This window comes from Peromyscus leucopus, chromosome 1, assembly GCF_004664715.2.
Source record: "Peromyscus leucopus breed LL Stock chromosome 1, UCI_PerLeu_2.1, whole genome shotgun sequence".
Lineage (NCBI taxonomy): Eukaryota > Metazoa > Chordata > Mammalia > Rodentia > Cricetidae > Peromyscus > Peromyscus leucopus.
Window position 1 is genome coordinate 170,398,045 of NC_051063.1, and position 14,539 is coordinate 170,412,583.

Below are 14,539 nucleotides of genomic sequence, written 5' to 3' on the forward strand. Positions count from 1 at the left end.
CACAGCCCTTTACTCGTACGGTAGCTTAGCACTCCGCATAACTTTAGCGATCTCCCCGGCCCCCTTTCCAGACTCTCATAACCGCCATCTTACTCTCAACTGTGAGACCAGCTCTCTGTTTTTAACACGGCGTGTGTGCCTGTATGTGCACATGAGTACAGGTGCCTGATGAGGCCCGGGGAGAGTGCTGGATCCCCTAGAGCTGGAGTTAGAGGCCGTTGTGAGCCATCGGACAAGGATGCTGGGAACAAAGCATGGGTCCCCTGCAAGAGCATTGTCCACTCATAACCAGGAGCCAGCTCTTCAGCACCTCCCCCCACCCCTTTTTAGGAGGAGGGATTTTGAGTCAAGATTAGCCTTGAACTGGTAGCAATCCCCCTGAGATTACAGGTGTGTAACGCCACACCCGAATACGACTAACTCTTTTAGGTTCCATCTGTGGGAGAGAGCATGTGGTACTTGGGCCTCTATGCCCAGCACAAAGGTTTTCAATACCATCTATTTCATTCTTCTTAAGTCTTTTTTGTTTGTTATTTTATTTAGTGTGTATGATGTTTTGCCTGCATGTATGTCTGTGCACCACGTGTGTGCCGCGCCCACAGAGGCCAGAAGACGCTAGATCCCCTGGAACTGGAGTTATAGACACTTGTGAGCTAGTATGTGGGTGCTGAGCACAGAACCTGTGTCCTCTGAAGAGTAGCCCATACTCTTGACCACTGAGCCACCTCTCCAGCCCCTGCTTTTCATTTTTAAAGGAATCCACCATACCGTGTTCCGTGGTGGCTGTGCTAATTTACACTGTGGAAGGCAGCTAGGATCATGTCTGTGCCACCAATGCTGCCCTTAATGTGGCCCTGACCTGCGGGGTCCACAGTTCCCCCTTCCTTCCCTGCCTCCTCTCCAGCTCTTTTCCTTTTGATCGTAACCACCCTGTCTGGGGTAGTGTGATGTCTCCCTGCAATTTAATTTGATTCGTATTCCCAGCGGCTATCAATGCTGCTGCGCTATCGAACATGGCGTGTAGTCTTTGTTTTTAAGAATTCTTTTTTCTGCCTTTTTGAGACAGAGCTCTGTAGCTCTGACTAGCCTGGGACTCCTGGAGATCCAGCTGCCTCTGCCTCCCAAGTGCCAGGACTAGAGGCGTGTGCCTCCACACCCAGCCTTGATTTTTACTGTTGAAACAATCTGGCTGTAAAGTTAGTCCTGGCTGGCCTAGAACTTGCTAGCTAAACCAGGCTGGTCTCAGAGTTGCTGTGACCCTCCCTCCCTTTACCTCCTATTAGAATTACAGGCATGTGCCACTGTGCCTGGCCTATTTGTGTATCCTCTTTGGAGAAATGCCTATTTTAGTCTATTGCCTTTTTTTTTTTTTTGACAGTATCTCATGTAGCCCAGGCTGACTTGACCTTCCTATGTAGCCGAGGATAACCTTGAACTCCTGATCCTCCTGCCTCTACTTTCCAAGTGTTGAATTTACAAGTGTACACTACCACACCTGACATTTTTTAAAATGGGTTATAAAAATATAAATAAAATTGGAATTTTTAAAATCTTTATTATTATTATTATTATTTTGGAGTTCTTTTGAGACAGGGTTTCTCTGGGTAGCTTTGGAGCCTGTCCTGGAACTAGCTCTGTAGACCAGGCTGGCCTTGAACTCATAGAGATCCGTCTGTCTCTGCCTCCTGAGTGCTGGGATCAAAGGTTTGCGCCACCACCACTCAGCTTCTTCTTTTTTTTAATTAATTAAATTAATTTATTTCTTTTACATCCTGACCAAAGTTTCCCTTCCTCCTCTCCTCCCATTTCCTCCCATCTGCCTCCCCCTCCCACTCCTCTGTTTCTGTTCAGCCAGGCAGGCCTCCCATGGATATCACAAAGCATGGCACATCAAGTTTCCATAGGACTAAGCTCCTTCCCTTGTATTAAGGCTGGGCAAGGCAACCTAGTGTGAGGAACAGGGTCCCAAGAGCCAAGCGAGGCGTTGGGGACAGGCCCTGGTCCCACTGCTGAGAGTCCCACAAGCATATCAAGCTGTTTTAATGACTTCCCTATGGCTCCACACCTGTGGAAGACAATGGGTGGGGCTGGCCGTGTTCATCCTTAGGTTTGACTTGGTGTGCACTGTACTGGCTGCATTTTTTGAGACGCAGCAGACGCATCACGAGCTAACTTGATAGATGTTTGCATATATGGACACTTGAACCCTCTCCAGAGTCTAGTCAATAGGAATAACATGTAGAGGGCTTGTCTAGCATATGTAAGGTCCTGGGTGTGATTCATAACACTGCAGAAACAAGAAGCAGACAGACAGACACCCGGCTCTCCACTAAAATCCCTTCCTGGCCTGACACCCTCACAGCTCGGTGTTCACTGTCCTGACTTCTTGTCATCTAAATAGGATCATGAAATATGACAACTTTTGCATCTGAATATTATTTTCCTTGAGTTTTTGATTTTTTTTTTTTTTTTTTTTTTTTTTTTTTTTTTTTTTTACTTTGAGGCAGGTCTCATTATGTGGCCCTGGGATTAAAGGCCTGTGACCGCAGGCCCAGCATCCACACCCAGTTTTTTTGTTTTGTTTTATTTTTTTTTTTTTTAATGTGGTGCAAGGGTTTGAACCCAGGGCCTCATGACTACTAGGCAAGCACTCTACCAGCTGAGCTACAGCCCCACTCCTGTGCCAGACCTTTATCACTCAGTTTAATACCTCGGATTCGCCTGTGGGCTCATGAGTTCGCGGCTCCCCCTTTCCTTTCCTGTGATGCTGCATAATGTAGCCACTACTCACCTGCCGTGCATTTTCAGCTCGGCTCTGATTTGAGGCTATTATGAATATTGCTATGGTAAACATTTGTGAACTTGGTTTCTGGTGGACATAACCAATCATTTCTCTTGGATATAAACCTGGAAATATAGTTAGTGGGTTCAGGAGGGTAAAGGATGTTTTAACCTTGATGGAAGCTACCAAACAGGCTTTCCAAGTGGTTCATGATCAGAGGGGTCTATGCAAATGTGAGTGGATGAGGGTGAGGTAGATAGGATGCAAGGGGTAGAGCCCTTGCCTAGAATCCCCCAGTGAGGGGCTGGGGGTGTGGCTCAGTGGTAGAGCCCCTGCCTAGAATCCCCCAGTGAGGGGCCAGGGTGTGGCTCAGTGGTAATCTTGTCTGGCCTAGGTTCAATCTCCAGTACCTCACAAAAAGAAAAAAAAAAAAGGCAATGACATGGGGCTCCAGTGGACTCCAAGTTCTAAGCCTGCTCCTCCCTCTACAGGCCGCCTGATCTTTGACAACCTGAAGAAATCCATTGCCTACACTTTGACCAGCAACATCCCAGAGATCACACCCTTCCTGCTCTTCATCATGGCCAACATCCCACTGCCCCTTGGCACCATCACCATCCTCTGTATTGACCTGGGCACCGACATGGTAAGTTGGGCTACCACCTAGAACAGGGGTGGGGCCACCCTCCCAAGCATGCGCTCTCTTGCTCTCTCTCCACTCACACAGCCTGGTCTCTCTTCCATTCAGGTCCCTGCCATCTCCTTGGCCTACGAGGCTGCCGAGAGTGACATCATGAAGAGACAGCCCAGGAACCCACGCACAGACAAACTGGTCAATGAAAGACTCATCAGCATGGCCTACGGGCAGATTGGTGAGGACTGCTGGGTCTCAGAACCGTGTGCTAGCCCAGCAGAGTAGGAGTGTCCCGGTCTGAGGGCTCAAAGTGTGAGGCTAGAGCCTCTACTTCTGGGGGCCACACCGCGGAGCCCTAGAGGGTGTGTCCAGGAAAACAAAGTCCATGGGGCTAAAGCAACCCATGTTTGGATTCCTCTTAGGTGGTTTTATGTGTGAGTGTGTGTGTGTGTGTGTGTGTGTGTGTGTGTGTGTTTTGTTGTTTGTTTGTTTTTTTAAGTATCTCAAGCAACCCAGGCTAGCTTCCAACTCACTATGTAGGCAAGAATAGCCCTGAACTTCTGATCCTCCTGCCTCCACCTCGCAAGCACTGGGATTACAGGCATGTGCTACCACACCTAGTTTATTAATGGCTGTGGATTAAACTCAGAGCTTCATTGCATGCTAGGCAAGCAGGCACTCGGCCATGTGTGCCGCACCCCCAGCCCTTTTCCCTGTCATGTTTTCTGTTTTGTTTGAGGCAGGGTCTCACTGTAGCCCTGCCTGTCTGGAACAGGGACAGATCCTTTGTCTCTCCATCCTGAGTGCTCATGGGATCCCAGGCGTATCCAGACATTAGCATCATCATTATTGTTGTTTATGTTTATTTACTTATTTAATTTTTGTTGTTGCTGTTTTGTTTTGTTTTTTTTCGAGATAGGGTTTCTCTGTGTAGTTTTGGTGCCTGTCCTGGATCTTGCTCTGTAGACCAGGCTGGCCTCGAACTCACAGAGATCCACCTGGCTTTGCCTCCCTAGTGCTGGATTAAAGGCATGCACTGCCACCGCAACCCAGTGTGGTTGTTTATTTTTGATGCAAGGTTCTCATTATGTAGACCAAACTGACCTTGAACTCACAGAGATCCACCTGCTTCTGTCTTTCAAGGTCTGGGTTTAGGGGCACACACCACCACGCCTGGTTATTTTTATTAGTATTAAACCTAGGGCTTCTTGCATGCTAAGCAAGTAATTTACCACAGAACCACACCACTAGCCCTTCACTCGCTGGCAGATTCTAGGCAAGCACTCTGCCGCAGTTACGTCCCCAGCCCTCTTACTTTTTATTTTGAGGCGAGGTCTCACTAAGTTGGCCAGGCTGGCCTTGAATTCATCCTGTAACCCAGCCAGGCTCTGAATTCATGTTTTAGTTTCCCGAAAAGCTGGGGTCACAGACCTGTGGTAACAAGCCTGGCTCCTCCAGGATATTTAGAATATTTGGGCAGCCTGAGTCCGGTAGCAATGGGTCATCCATCTGGATAGCTCCCTCCCCAAGTCCCTGACCAAGTGACCATCTCGGACGCCACCACCATCAGGGCCTGGAGATGCCATGGCTTAGGCAAGAAGACTGCGTAGACGACTGCAATGGTCTCAAAATCACTGGAGAGTGCCGAGCATGCTGCCGGCTCTCTCCTCACGCTCCCCTCGGCTCCCTTCTCCCCCAGGGATGATCCAGGCCCTCGGTGGCTTCTTCTCCTACTTTGTCATCCTGGCAGAAAATGGCTTCTTGCCTGGTAACCTGGTGGGCATCCGGCTGAACTGGGATGACCGCACCGTCAACGACCTGGAAGACAGTTATGGGCAGCAGTGGGTGAGTGGGGCCGCGCATGTGCCTGGGGACCAGAACAACAGCTAGTTCAAGTCCCATGCTGGCCTCTCTGTCCTGAGGGCCACATCCAACCACTCTCCCTGAACTCTCTACAAAGCCGAGCGTGGGTTTTCCTCATGTCTCCATCCATCCTGTCAAAGCCTGGCTCCTGTTTGTCCCTAATGGACACCCACAGGGTGCTGTTTCCTTCCTAGCAAACAATTAAGGCCCCCTGATTCTTCGTTCTGAAAACACCTGCGTCTTCCTTTGCTCCCAAGAGGAGCCCAAGAAGCTCAAGAAGGAAGGCCCATTTGAAGTCCTGGAAGCCCCCATGCAGGGGGGCAGGGCAGTGAAGGACTCTGGGGATGGGTCACAGGATACCACCCCACCCCACCCCACCCCTGTACATCTCGCTTCCGCAGACATACGAACAGAGGAAGGTGGTAGAGTTCACCTGCCACACGGCCTTCTTCGTGAGTATCGTGGTGGTCCAGTGGGCTGACCTGATCATCTGCAAGACCAGGAGGAACTCCGTCTTCCAGCAGGGCATGAAGTGAGGGCCTGCGGTTGCACCCCACCCCGGTCTGCCTGTGTCTCCCCCCACTCCGCCTGAGCTTTGGTTGTTCTGCCTCGGGGTTGCTTTGCTCTTGAGGGGCATGTGTTTTAGATTCGAAGCTGGTCTCTCTCCCTTGTGGGTGGAGGTGGCGTGCTCTGGGCCTCCAGATCTCGCTTCCATGTATAACCATTGCTCCTATAAAGCTGTGCCTGCTTCTCTCTTTCTCTTCCTTCCCTTCTCCCCGTCTCCCTCCTTCCCCCTTTCATTTTTTTCCCCCTGCTTGAGACAGTGCCTTGGAATTTAGCCCAAGCTAGACTCGAACTCACGGCAATCCTGCTGCCTCAGTCTCCCAAGTGCTGGGGTCACATGCCTGTGCCACCACGCCTGGCTGCTTCCTCTGCCACCAGCCCTTACATCTCTCATTGTCTCTGTGGCTCTCAGTCTCCGGCTGGCTCTCTCATTTGTTTCTCTGCCTGGGTCCCGTCCCCTGCCCCACGGCCTTCGCTTTTCCCCCTGTGTGCGCATCATGGCGGGCTGGTGACTCAGAGTCTTGCTCCGTTTGCTCCTCCACTCATGTCTGGGTGTCTGTGGGGTGGGGGGGCCTGGCGTGGGTGTGTGCTCCAGGTCTAGCCCTGTCTCTCCTGTGCCTCCAGGAATAAGATCTTGATCTTCGGCTTGTTCGAGGAGACGGCCCTTGCTGCCTTCCTGTCCTACTGCCCAGGCATGGACGTGGCCCTTCGCATGTACCCTCTCAAGTGAGTGCCCAGGCCGCCCAGGAACTGCACACTCCCACGCCTTCTACAGCCTGGGCCTCAGCCTCCGATTTTTAACCCACTGGCCCTGGTGTTTCTCTGGATGTCCCTGTTCGATTCCCCCGTTGCCAACCCTGTTCTGATGCCACCAAGCCTTCCCCACCTCTCAGAGGGACACTCTGCAGATCCCCAGGCCCTATGCAGGATCCAGGCCTGGAAGACTGGCCATCTGGTCCCTCCACATCTGGGGACACCCCTCACGTCCCCTCTCCTCTTTTCCTCTCTGCAGGCCTAGCTGGTGGTTCTGTGCCTTCCCCTACAGTTTCCTCATCTTTGTCTACGATGAGATTCGCAAACTCATCCTGCGCAGGAACCCCGGGGGTGAGGGCTGCGGGGCCAAGCCGGGGCACAGAAGGTTGGGAGGAGAAGCAGAGGGAGGCTCTTTCACCAGTGGCTCTCGGGATGTGTCCCCTCTCCCTTCCTCTCCCCCCTCCCCATCTTGCCCCCCCCCTCTCTTTCCAAGTGAGACTGTGTGCCTTGAGACAGGGTCCTGTGTAGCTCAGGCGGCCCTTGAACTCGCGTCCCTCCTTGCTTGAGTTCTTCAGGGCTGGGATGGCAGGCCTGGCACCGCGCCTTGTTTCCCGTGCCCCTGTTTCTTCCTAAGCCCCTGCCCCTCACTTGTATGACTCTCTGGTCTGTCTTCCTTTCTCACGTTGTCTCTCCCTTCTGTCATTCCAGGTTGGGTGGAGAAAGAGACCTACTATTGACCTCAACCCACCACATCGTCGCCCGCGTCTTCCCTGCCCCCAGCCCAGGACAGCCCTCTCCGACCCCCCCATTTTGTACTCTGGGGGGAGGGGCCTTCTCTCCCCATGGCCCCCCTCTCTCCCTGTGGCCCAGCCTCGCCTCCCGCACCTTGGTTACCTCCCACTTTTCCCTCTCCTCTCCCTCTGGCTGGCTTCTCTCCCCCCACAGCCCCTGCCTTTCTTCCCCCTCCCTTTTCTGTGCCTCCCCCTCTCTCCCTGGTGACCCTGTCCCTCCTCCCCTCCTTGGGCTCTTTTTTACTCCCCTCGTCCTCTGGCTGATGCCATTTCCGGTTCTAATTCTGAACAATGATCAAATATATCAGTGGGGAGAGAGAAGCTGTGTGCGTGTTGTGCCTGCTAGCCAGAGCCAGGGACAGATGGGGCGCCCTCTGCCGGTGCCCAGTGTTGGGTGACTCACACGAGCCACCTCATGAGTTTAGCTGGTAAGGGGTGCCACAAAATCTTGGGTGGTGCAGAATCCTGCTTTTGGATTCTAGGGAGTTAGAATTTTCAACCAATGGGCTTATGGACGGAGTGGAGGAGCATGGGACTTGAATGGTAGGTAGAAAGGGTCTTCTCCTTCCGAAAGGGAGGTCAGGGCCTGATGGTAGTGATAAGTGCTGATGCCCCTCCTAAACAGTGTCCTAGTATTCATCAGTGTGAAGCCAGGCGGTGGTGGCGCACACCTTTAATCCCGGCACTCAGGAAGCAGAAGCAGGCGGATCTCTGTGAGTTTGAGGCCAGCCTGGTCTACAGAATGAGTTCCAGGATGGCCAGGGCTACACAGAGAAACCCGTGTCTCGAGAAAACAAAGAATACTCATCAGTGTGAGGCACAGGGGGGGAAGTGACTTGCTGATGGGCACAGAGCTACGGAGAAGTGGACAAAGGGCTTTGGACAGAGGCCATCCAAGCTCTAAGTTATCATGCTCATTTCCTCTTTCACTGAGGTCAGCTTTCACACATTCACACCCTCGAGTGCACAAAAACAACAAGAAACTTTGGGGCTGGAGAGACCAGTGCTTCAGAACACTTGCTGCTCTTGCACAGGACCTGGGTTCGAGTCTCAGCACCCATATAGTGGCTCACAAAGTATCTGCAACTCCAGTTAGTTCTAGGGGATCTGATGCCCTCTTGTGGCCTCCACTGGCCCCAGGCATGCAAGTGGTGCACAGACATGCATGCAAACAAGATATACATACATATAAAATAAAATTGAAATTAAACCAGGCATTTTAGCAGAAGCAGATGAACCTCTGTGAGTTTGGATTGAATTCAGCCTTATAGACACAGCAGGTGTTAGGCTAGCTAAGGCTACATAGTGAGATTGTATCTCAAAAAATTTTTAATTAGAATTGAAAAAAAAAAAACTTTTAAAAAGTGTGTGTGGTGGTGTGCATCTGCAGTCCAAGCACTGGATAGGCAGAGATGGGTGACGGTTGCTGCCTCACTGGTGCCCTCTTCTGGCTTGCAAGGACACACGCAGGCAGAACACTGTATATATAATAAATAAATAAATCTTTAAAAAAAAAAAAAAAAACCCAACAAGATGCAGCCAGGCACGGGTGATGCACCACCTTTAATCCAGCACTCAGGAGGCAGATGCAGGGGGATCTCTGTGAGTTCGAGGCCAGCCTGGTCTACAGAATGAGTTCCAGAGCAGGCAAGGGCTACACAGAGAAACCCTGTCTCAGGAATAAATAAACAAATAAATAAATGAATGATGCACATGCACCCAACATCAACTTATGGCCACCACACCACAACGTGAACACACATGCACATATACTCACACATATATGTGCACACCACACAAAAACAGACACTAGTACCATACATGCACACGCCCTTGCCTAACTTGTGAAAAATTTCAGGGTTTCATCTCTAATGTGAATAAATAAATACAATCTATAATTCAACACCAAAATAAAGTATCTGTGTAATCGCCACCCAGGCAAAGTACAGAACTTTTCTATCCACCTAAGAAACTTCCCCTGCCTATACCCGCTGGCTCCTCTCCAATGACAATGTCATGCTAACTTGTCTGTTTTCTCTTTCTTTTTTTGCCATACTGAAGCAGGTCCTTGCACATATAAAGCAGGAACTCTACCACTGAGCCACACCCCCAGCCCCTCACTGGGGGATTTCTAGGCAGAGGGCTCTACCACTGAGCCAACACCCAGCCCCTCACTGGGGGATTCTAGGCAGGGACTCTACCACTGAGCCACACCCCAGCCCCTCACTGGGAGATTCTAGGCAGGGGCTCTACCACTGAGCCACACCCCCAGCCCCTCACTGAGGGATTCCAGGCAGGTGTGTTTGTTCTTGAACTTCATACAAATGAAATCTTACATCATATCTTTCCATGCTTATGATTTTGATACATCTATGAGCATCTCCATCATGTCAAGCGCATCATCACCGCTCTGTTCATGGTATGACTCTAATACATATTTCTTATTTAGGTCCCTGTTGGTCCACATTTGAATCGTGTCCATGTTGGGGCTGCTGGGAATAGGAAGAAATAGCCAGCCGTCTTTTATTATTTATTATTTATTTTATTTATTTGAGGCAAGGTGCTGATATATAGCTCAGACTGGCCTCTTTTTTGCTTTTGGGTTTTTTGTTGTTACTTATTTTTTCAAGACAAGGTTTCTCTGTGTAATACTGGCTGTCCTGGAACTCACTCTGTAGACCAGGCTGGCCTCAAACTCACAGAGATCCACCTACCTCTGCCTCCCAAGTGCTGGGATTAAAGGCATGCATGGTTTTTTAGGGATTTAATTTTTATTATTTTAATAGAGTCTTGCTATGTAGATCAGACTGACCTCATATTTACAGTGATCCTTGTACCTTGGCTTCCCAAATGTTAAGTTAACAGGCATGTCCCAAAACATCTACTTCTTAGGCCGTTTAGCTGTAATGGAAACTTCCAGAAGCTATCTCCAAAACATGGATTGGGCATTTGCATCCCACAGGGTAGGAAAAAACCCCAATGATTCCACGTTCCTGCCACTAGGTGGCAGTGGCAATCATTTTTTTTAGCCATTCTGATTGGGCAGCGAAACTTCTTCCCTGGAGTTAAGCAGCTTGCTCACCAGTGCCAGTTGAAGGGGGTCACCAGGCCTTCAGCTTCCCAGTGCAGGAATCTAGGTGGCAAGGATGCTGCGGGCCCTATGAGTGAGTGTGTCAGATGCCAATACACAAGAAGCCAGCTGATGCTGAGTGTGCCTTTAATTGCAGTTTCCAGAGGTGGTAGGTGCCAGTGTATTCTGCCGGAGGAATAACTACAGTACTAGCCACGCACACCAAAATAGACCAGCTGAGTATGTACCTCGTACAGTGTCGCCTCTTATGATATTGAGACAGTCCTCTTCCCATGTACGGTGGCAAGACTGGAGTGTTCCGGGGAGAATCATGATGTTTGCAGGCAAGCATCTGGACACTACAAATATAGACGACCCATTTTAACATTCAAAAATAAAAAAAAAAAAAAAAAAAAAAAAAGATGTGTAATTGTGTTGCTTGACCAGCAAGAGCCTAACAACCCTAAAACAATACACGCATGGGATCTGAGCGAAGAGAAACACAGAAAACCTTACAGACAATGTCTTTTCACTGTCCTCTCTCTGATAATTTTATGTCTCCGCTTCGCTCACAGCACACACACACACAACATACACGATTACTCACCACACCCATAATATTGTTAATTTGATTTTTATTCATCCTTTTTAATTTTTTTATGAAGTAATCGCTACATAGTATCTCTTTTGTGTAATCCCTTAAAGTATAGATATCAAATATTGTTTGTAAGGATCAATTCAAAATAGCATCATAACTACACAGTATGTACAGGTGAATCTTTATAGAACTGTAATTTTATGTAACCATGTATTTTTTTCCTCATCTCTATCATTCAAGGTATTAATATTATAAAAAACACATAATAAAACGCACTTTTAAAAATAATCTAAGCAGTTATGCCCATATAAGAGGGTGGCATATCTAGCAGGTGTACACTACTTGTCAACCAGAGCTCTGGGGTCCTCATCAAAGTCGCACTCTCAAAGCCTGCAACAAAATCTAGTGGTTGTACTTCGCCACACATCGTGATCCCTCCAACAGCTACTTCATGAGTTGCTGATAGCACAAACAACAAGATCTCAAAGTTCAAACGGTCGTCCCCCGGCGCTGGTGGTAGGCGCACACAACCCTTTCAATCCCTCTGGAGGAGAGGCCAACACGCCCCAGGCTAACAGAGTGAGTTCCAGGACAACCAGGACGTTTCACAGATGTCTCAAAAAATAAAAAACAGCAAAACAAGTTTGAGGTCATAGACTAATCTAGCTATGGCCTGCAAAGCTCGAGGTGGAGGTAAAGAAAGAAAAAATAATAATAAAGAAAAGCTGGCATTTTCTAGTGGTAAACACTTATATCCCCTAGACTGGGAGGCAGAAGGCAGGAGATCAGAGTTCAAGGTTATCCTCTGGAGAACCTATGCACGCATGACCGTCCTTTGGTCAGCTCAAGGACAAATGGTCCTTGGGAGGGGTGTAACACGGAACCAAGACCTCTTGGACAACGCCATCCTACAAGTCCCTCATGCTGGCACTGCTTGTTTAGTGCCAGGGAGGCCACATGGGCTATGGAGATAAAAATGGGGACATCAACAAAGACCGCATAGGATAAGAAGCTTGGGTCGAGAAGGTCTCGCCAGCCAGAAGTCATTCCGCCACGACGGCCCGGGCATTATGAATCCTCCACGGTCTATCAGGGTTTAGATGATATAACTCTATCCATCTATTATCTTCTGGCACACTCCCAGTGCCCTTGGGTCATGTGCTATGACCATCTATATGTTTACCTTGGGACCATTGTCGATCCATATAGAGACACAAAAATAATATGTAAACACCTACTGAGACAAGGTAAGGAAAAGATATGTTTGTATATAATAACTATGCATTTATAGTAGTTTTGAAGATGGATAGTCCTAAGCCCAGTTCTCCCACTATTAGTCTTATCCATAGCTAGATGCCCATTTGCCAAAACCTTGAGCTTTCAAGCAGAGAGATAACCATTATATTTCTGCCCAAAACGACTTATAAATTCTTGTTTTTATTTTAAAAAACGAAAGTTATTTCCCTCTAGGCGCTTATATATTATTATACCTCTTGAATTGGTAAATCATAGATGAGTCCATATAAAACATTCAGATTCACAAAACAATCGTCATCACATATGAATGTTCTGCTTGCTACGTTAGCACTTAGACTGTTCCTTTCATTTTCTATCATTGCCAGCACTTAATGTTGTCAGACTTTTGAGTATTTGCTCCAACTCTGTGCTCTAAATATCAGATGAAATTTTTTCAGCAGATATTTACTCTTGCTTAATACTTGGAAGTTTATAGTGCTATGCACTAGGCAGTTACATTTGGTAAATTTCTCTAATAAACACTTTTAAAATGACTCATCTCTTTCCCTACCACACCGCACTTGAGGTGACAAAGTCTGCAGTGGATGAGAACTTAGTGAAAGCCTGCCATAAAAAGGAGGAAAAATTGACACAGCTAGAGTGTACGAGAGTATAGATTGGATTCAAGTTTTCTCAAGTAGATGGAGAAAACTATCTGAAAATGCCACTGAAGTTATGGTGGATGTGTGAATTCACTTACGGGAATGATCTTTCAGAAATGAGGGTCTTTAGTGAGGTAAGTAAATTTAAGGTGATGAAAAGTGGTATAAAACTTTTTCAAAATTTGTCCCACTTGTCAGTAGTGTTACTATCACCTGGCAACTAGTTAGAGACACAGAACTGCAAGTTCTACTCTAGGTTTAATAATTCATAATCTATATTTCCCCAGACTCCATAGGAGATTCAAATGTTTATTACTGCTGGTAAAGTAATGCTACGGGGTGCAGAAGAATTTTTCTGAACTTAAACTGATGCTTGCAAATGCCCTCATGGGTGCCAATCTTTAGGGGCAGAAAGGCTTGATGGGTTAGAAGACTGAATGGAGCAGTGTCAGAAGACACTTATTATTATTATTATTCTCTCATACAATACACCCAACTACAGCCTCCCTCCCTCCACTCCTCCCAGATCCCAAAGTCCACTGCTCTCCATTTCCCTTCAGAAAAGAGCAGGCCTCCCAGGGATATCAACTGAACAAGGCTTAACAAGTTTCAAAAAGACTAGGCACAAACATTCATATCAAAGTTGGACAAGGCAACCCAGTAAGAGGAAATTGGTTCCAAGAGGTGGCTCTCAACCTCTCTTCTCTTACCTCTAGTCTCTGAGATATGGTGGATCTTTCTTATGTCACTTCAACACAGTTGCTCATAGTAAATTTTTTAATGAATTGTTAGAATGGTTTTATATTTTTATTCCAAGGCTTACATGTTGTTTTTACTATGGAAAATAGTAAACACAACACACACACACACACACACACACACACACACAAGACATAAGGAGTTGTCAGCAAGTTAAAATGTTAGGTTGTACCATGATTTGCTGTTCTGTAGTAACTGGCCTATCAGCTGTTATCTGTCAGATGACCCATTTACAACCTCCAATCTTTGGAAATTAGTACTATTTATATAAATAAGAATAAGACCAGTAGTGCCAACTGAAACTTAATTTTTCTGCGGGCTGTGACTTTTCCTATCTGATTTGGCTGCATCCCTGATATAGAGTCTATCTATCTTAGAAAAACCTCTATTAATCATGTGTCTAAGGATAGCTCAGTGATCTTGCCAGGTATGAGAGAGTTTAGTAAAAGCAAATAAACATAGAAGGGGATGTAGACTTTTGAGAGGTTATCTGTAAAACACAACTTTTAAAAGACTTCCCTATAATGCTTTTATTCTCTATGGCTTCAAATAGTTGTTAGAGCCATACACCTACAGCATATACTCCTCTTTAAATAACAATCAGAGTTTTTTTCATATCATTCAGAGAGACACTTCTTCTCTGGTAACAGAAAATTATTTTTAGCCATTCTGTGACTCACTGTTACAGGTCCCTTGAACAGCTCCACCTTCTCTGTAGGAAGCAATTGAACTTTTCTTTGTAAATTGTTCTATTACCCAGCTTGCTGCACTTAGAATTTCTCATCTCTTGACCCCTTTTCATACCTGAATTGTTCAAATAATTTTTT

The 14,539-nt window shown here is 47.4% G+C and overlaps 2 protein-coding genes across 3 annotated transcripts in view; both read left to right on the forward strand.

Annotated features, from left to right (window-relative positions):
• The window catches only part of Atp1a3 (ATPase Na+/K+ transporting subunit alpha 3), a 28,295-nt gene extending 20,587 nt beyond the window's left edge, over nt 1-7,708 (forward strand). The window contains exons 17-23 of one of the 2 annotated variants that reach the window (XM_028859969.1): nt 3,274-3,428; nt 3,531-3,654; nt 5,116-5,261; nt 5,681-5,811; nt 6,468-6,569; nt 6,856-6,947; nt 7,305-7,708. In XM_028859969.1, the coding sequence (XP_028715802.1) occupies nt 3,274-3,428; nt 3,531-3,654; nt 5,116-5,261; nt 5,681-5,811; nt 6,468-6,569; nt 6,856-6,947; nt 7,305-7,333 (779 nt within the window). In that variant the 3' untranslated portion in view covers nt 7,334-7,708. The remainder of the gene's footprint in view (nt 1-3,273; nt 3,429-3,530; nt 3,655-5,115; nt 5,262-5,680; nt 5,812-6,467; nt 6,570-6,855; nt 6,948-7,304) is intronic. The other variant, XM_028859967.2, reaches the window with a different exon arrangement.
• LOC114688528 (carcinoembryonic antigen-related cell adhesion molecule 1-like) overlaps nt 1-14,539 on the forward strand; it is an 875,221-nt gene that overhangs the window by 658,739 nt on the left and 201,943 nt on the right. The window lies entirely within an intron of this gene.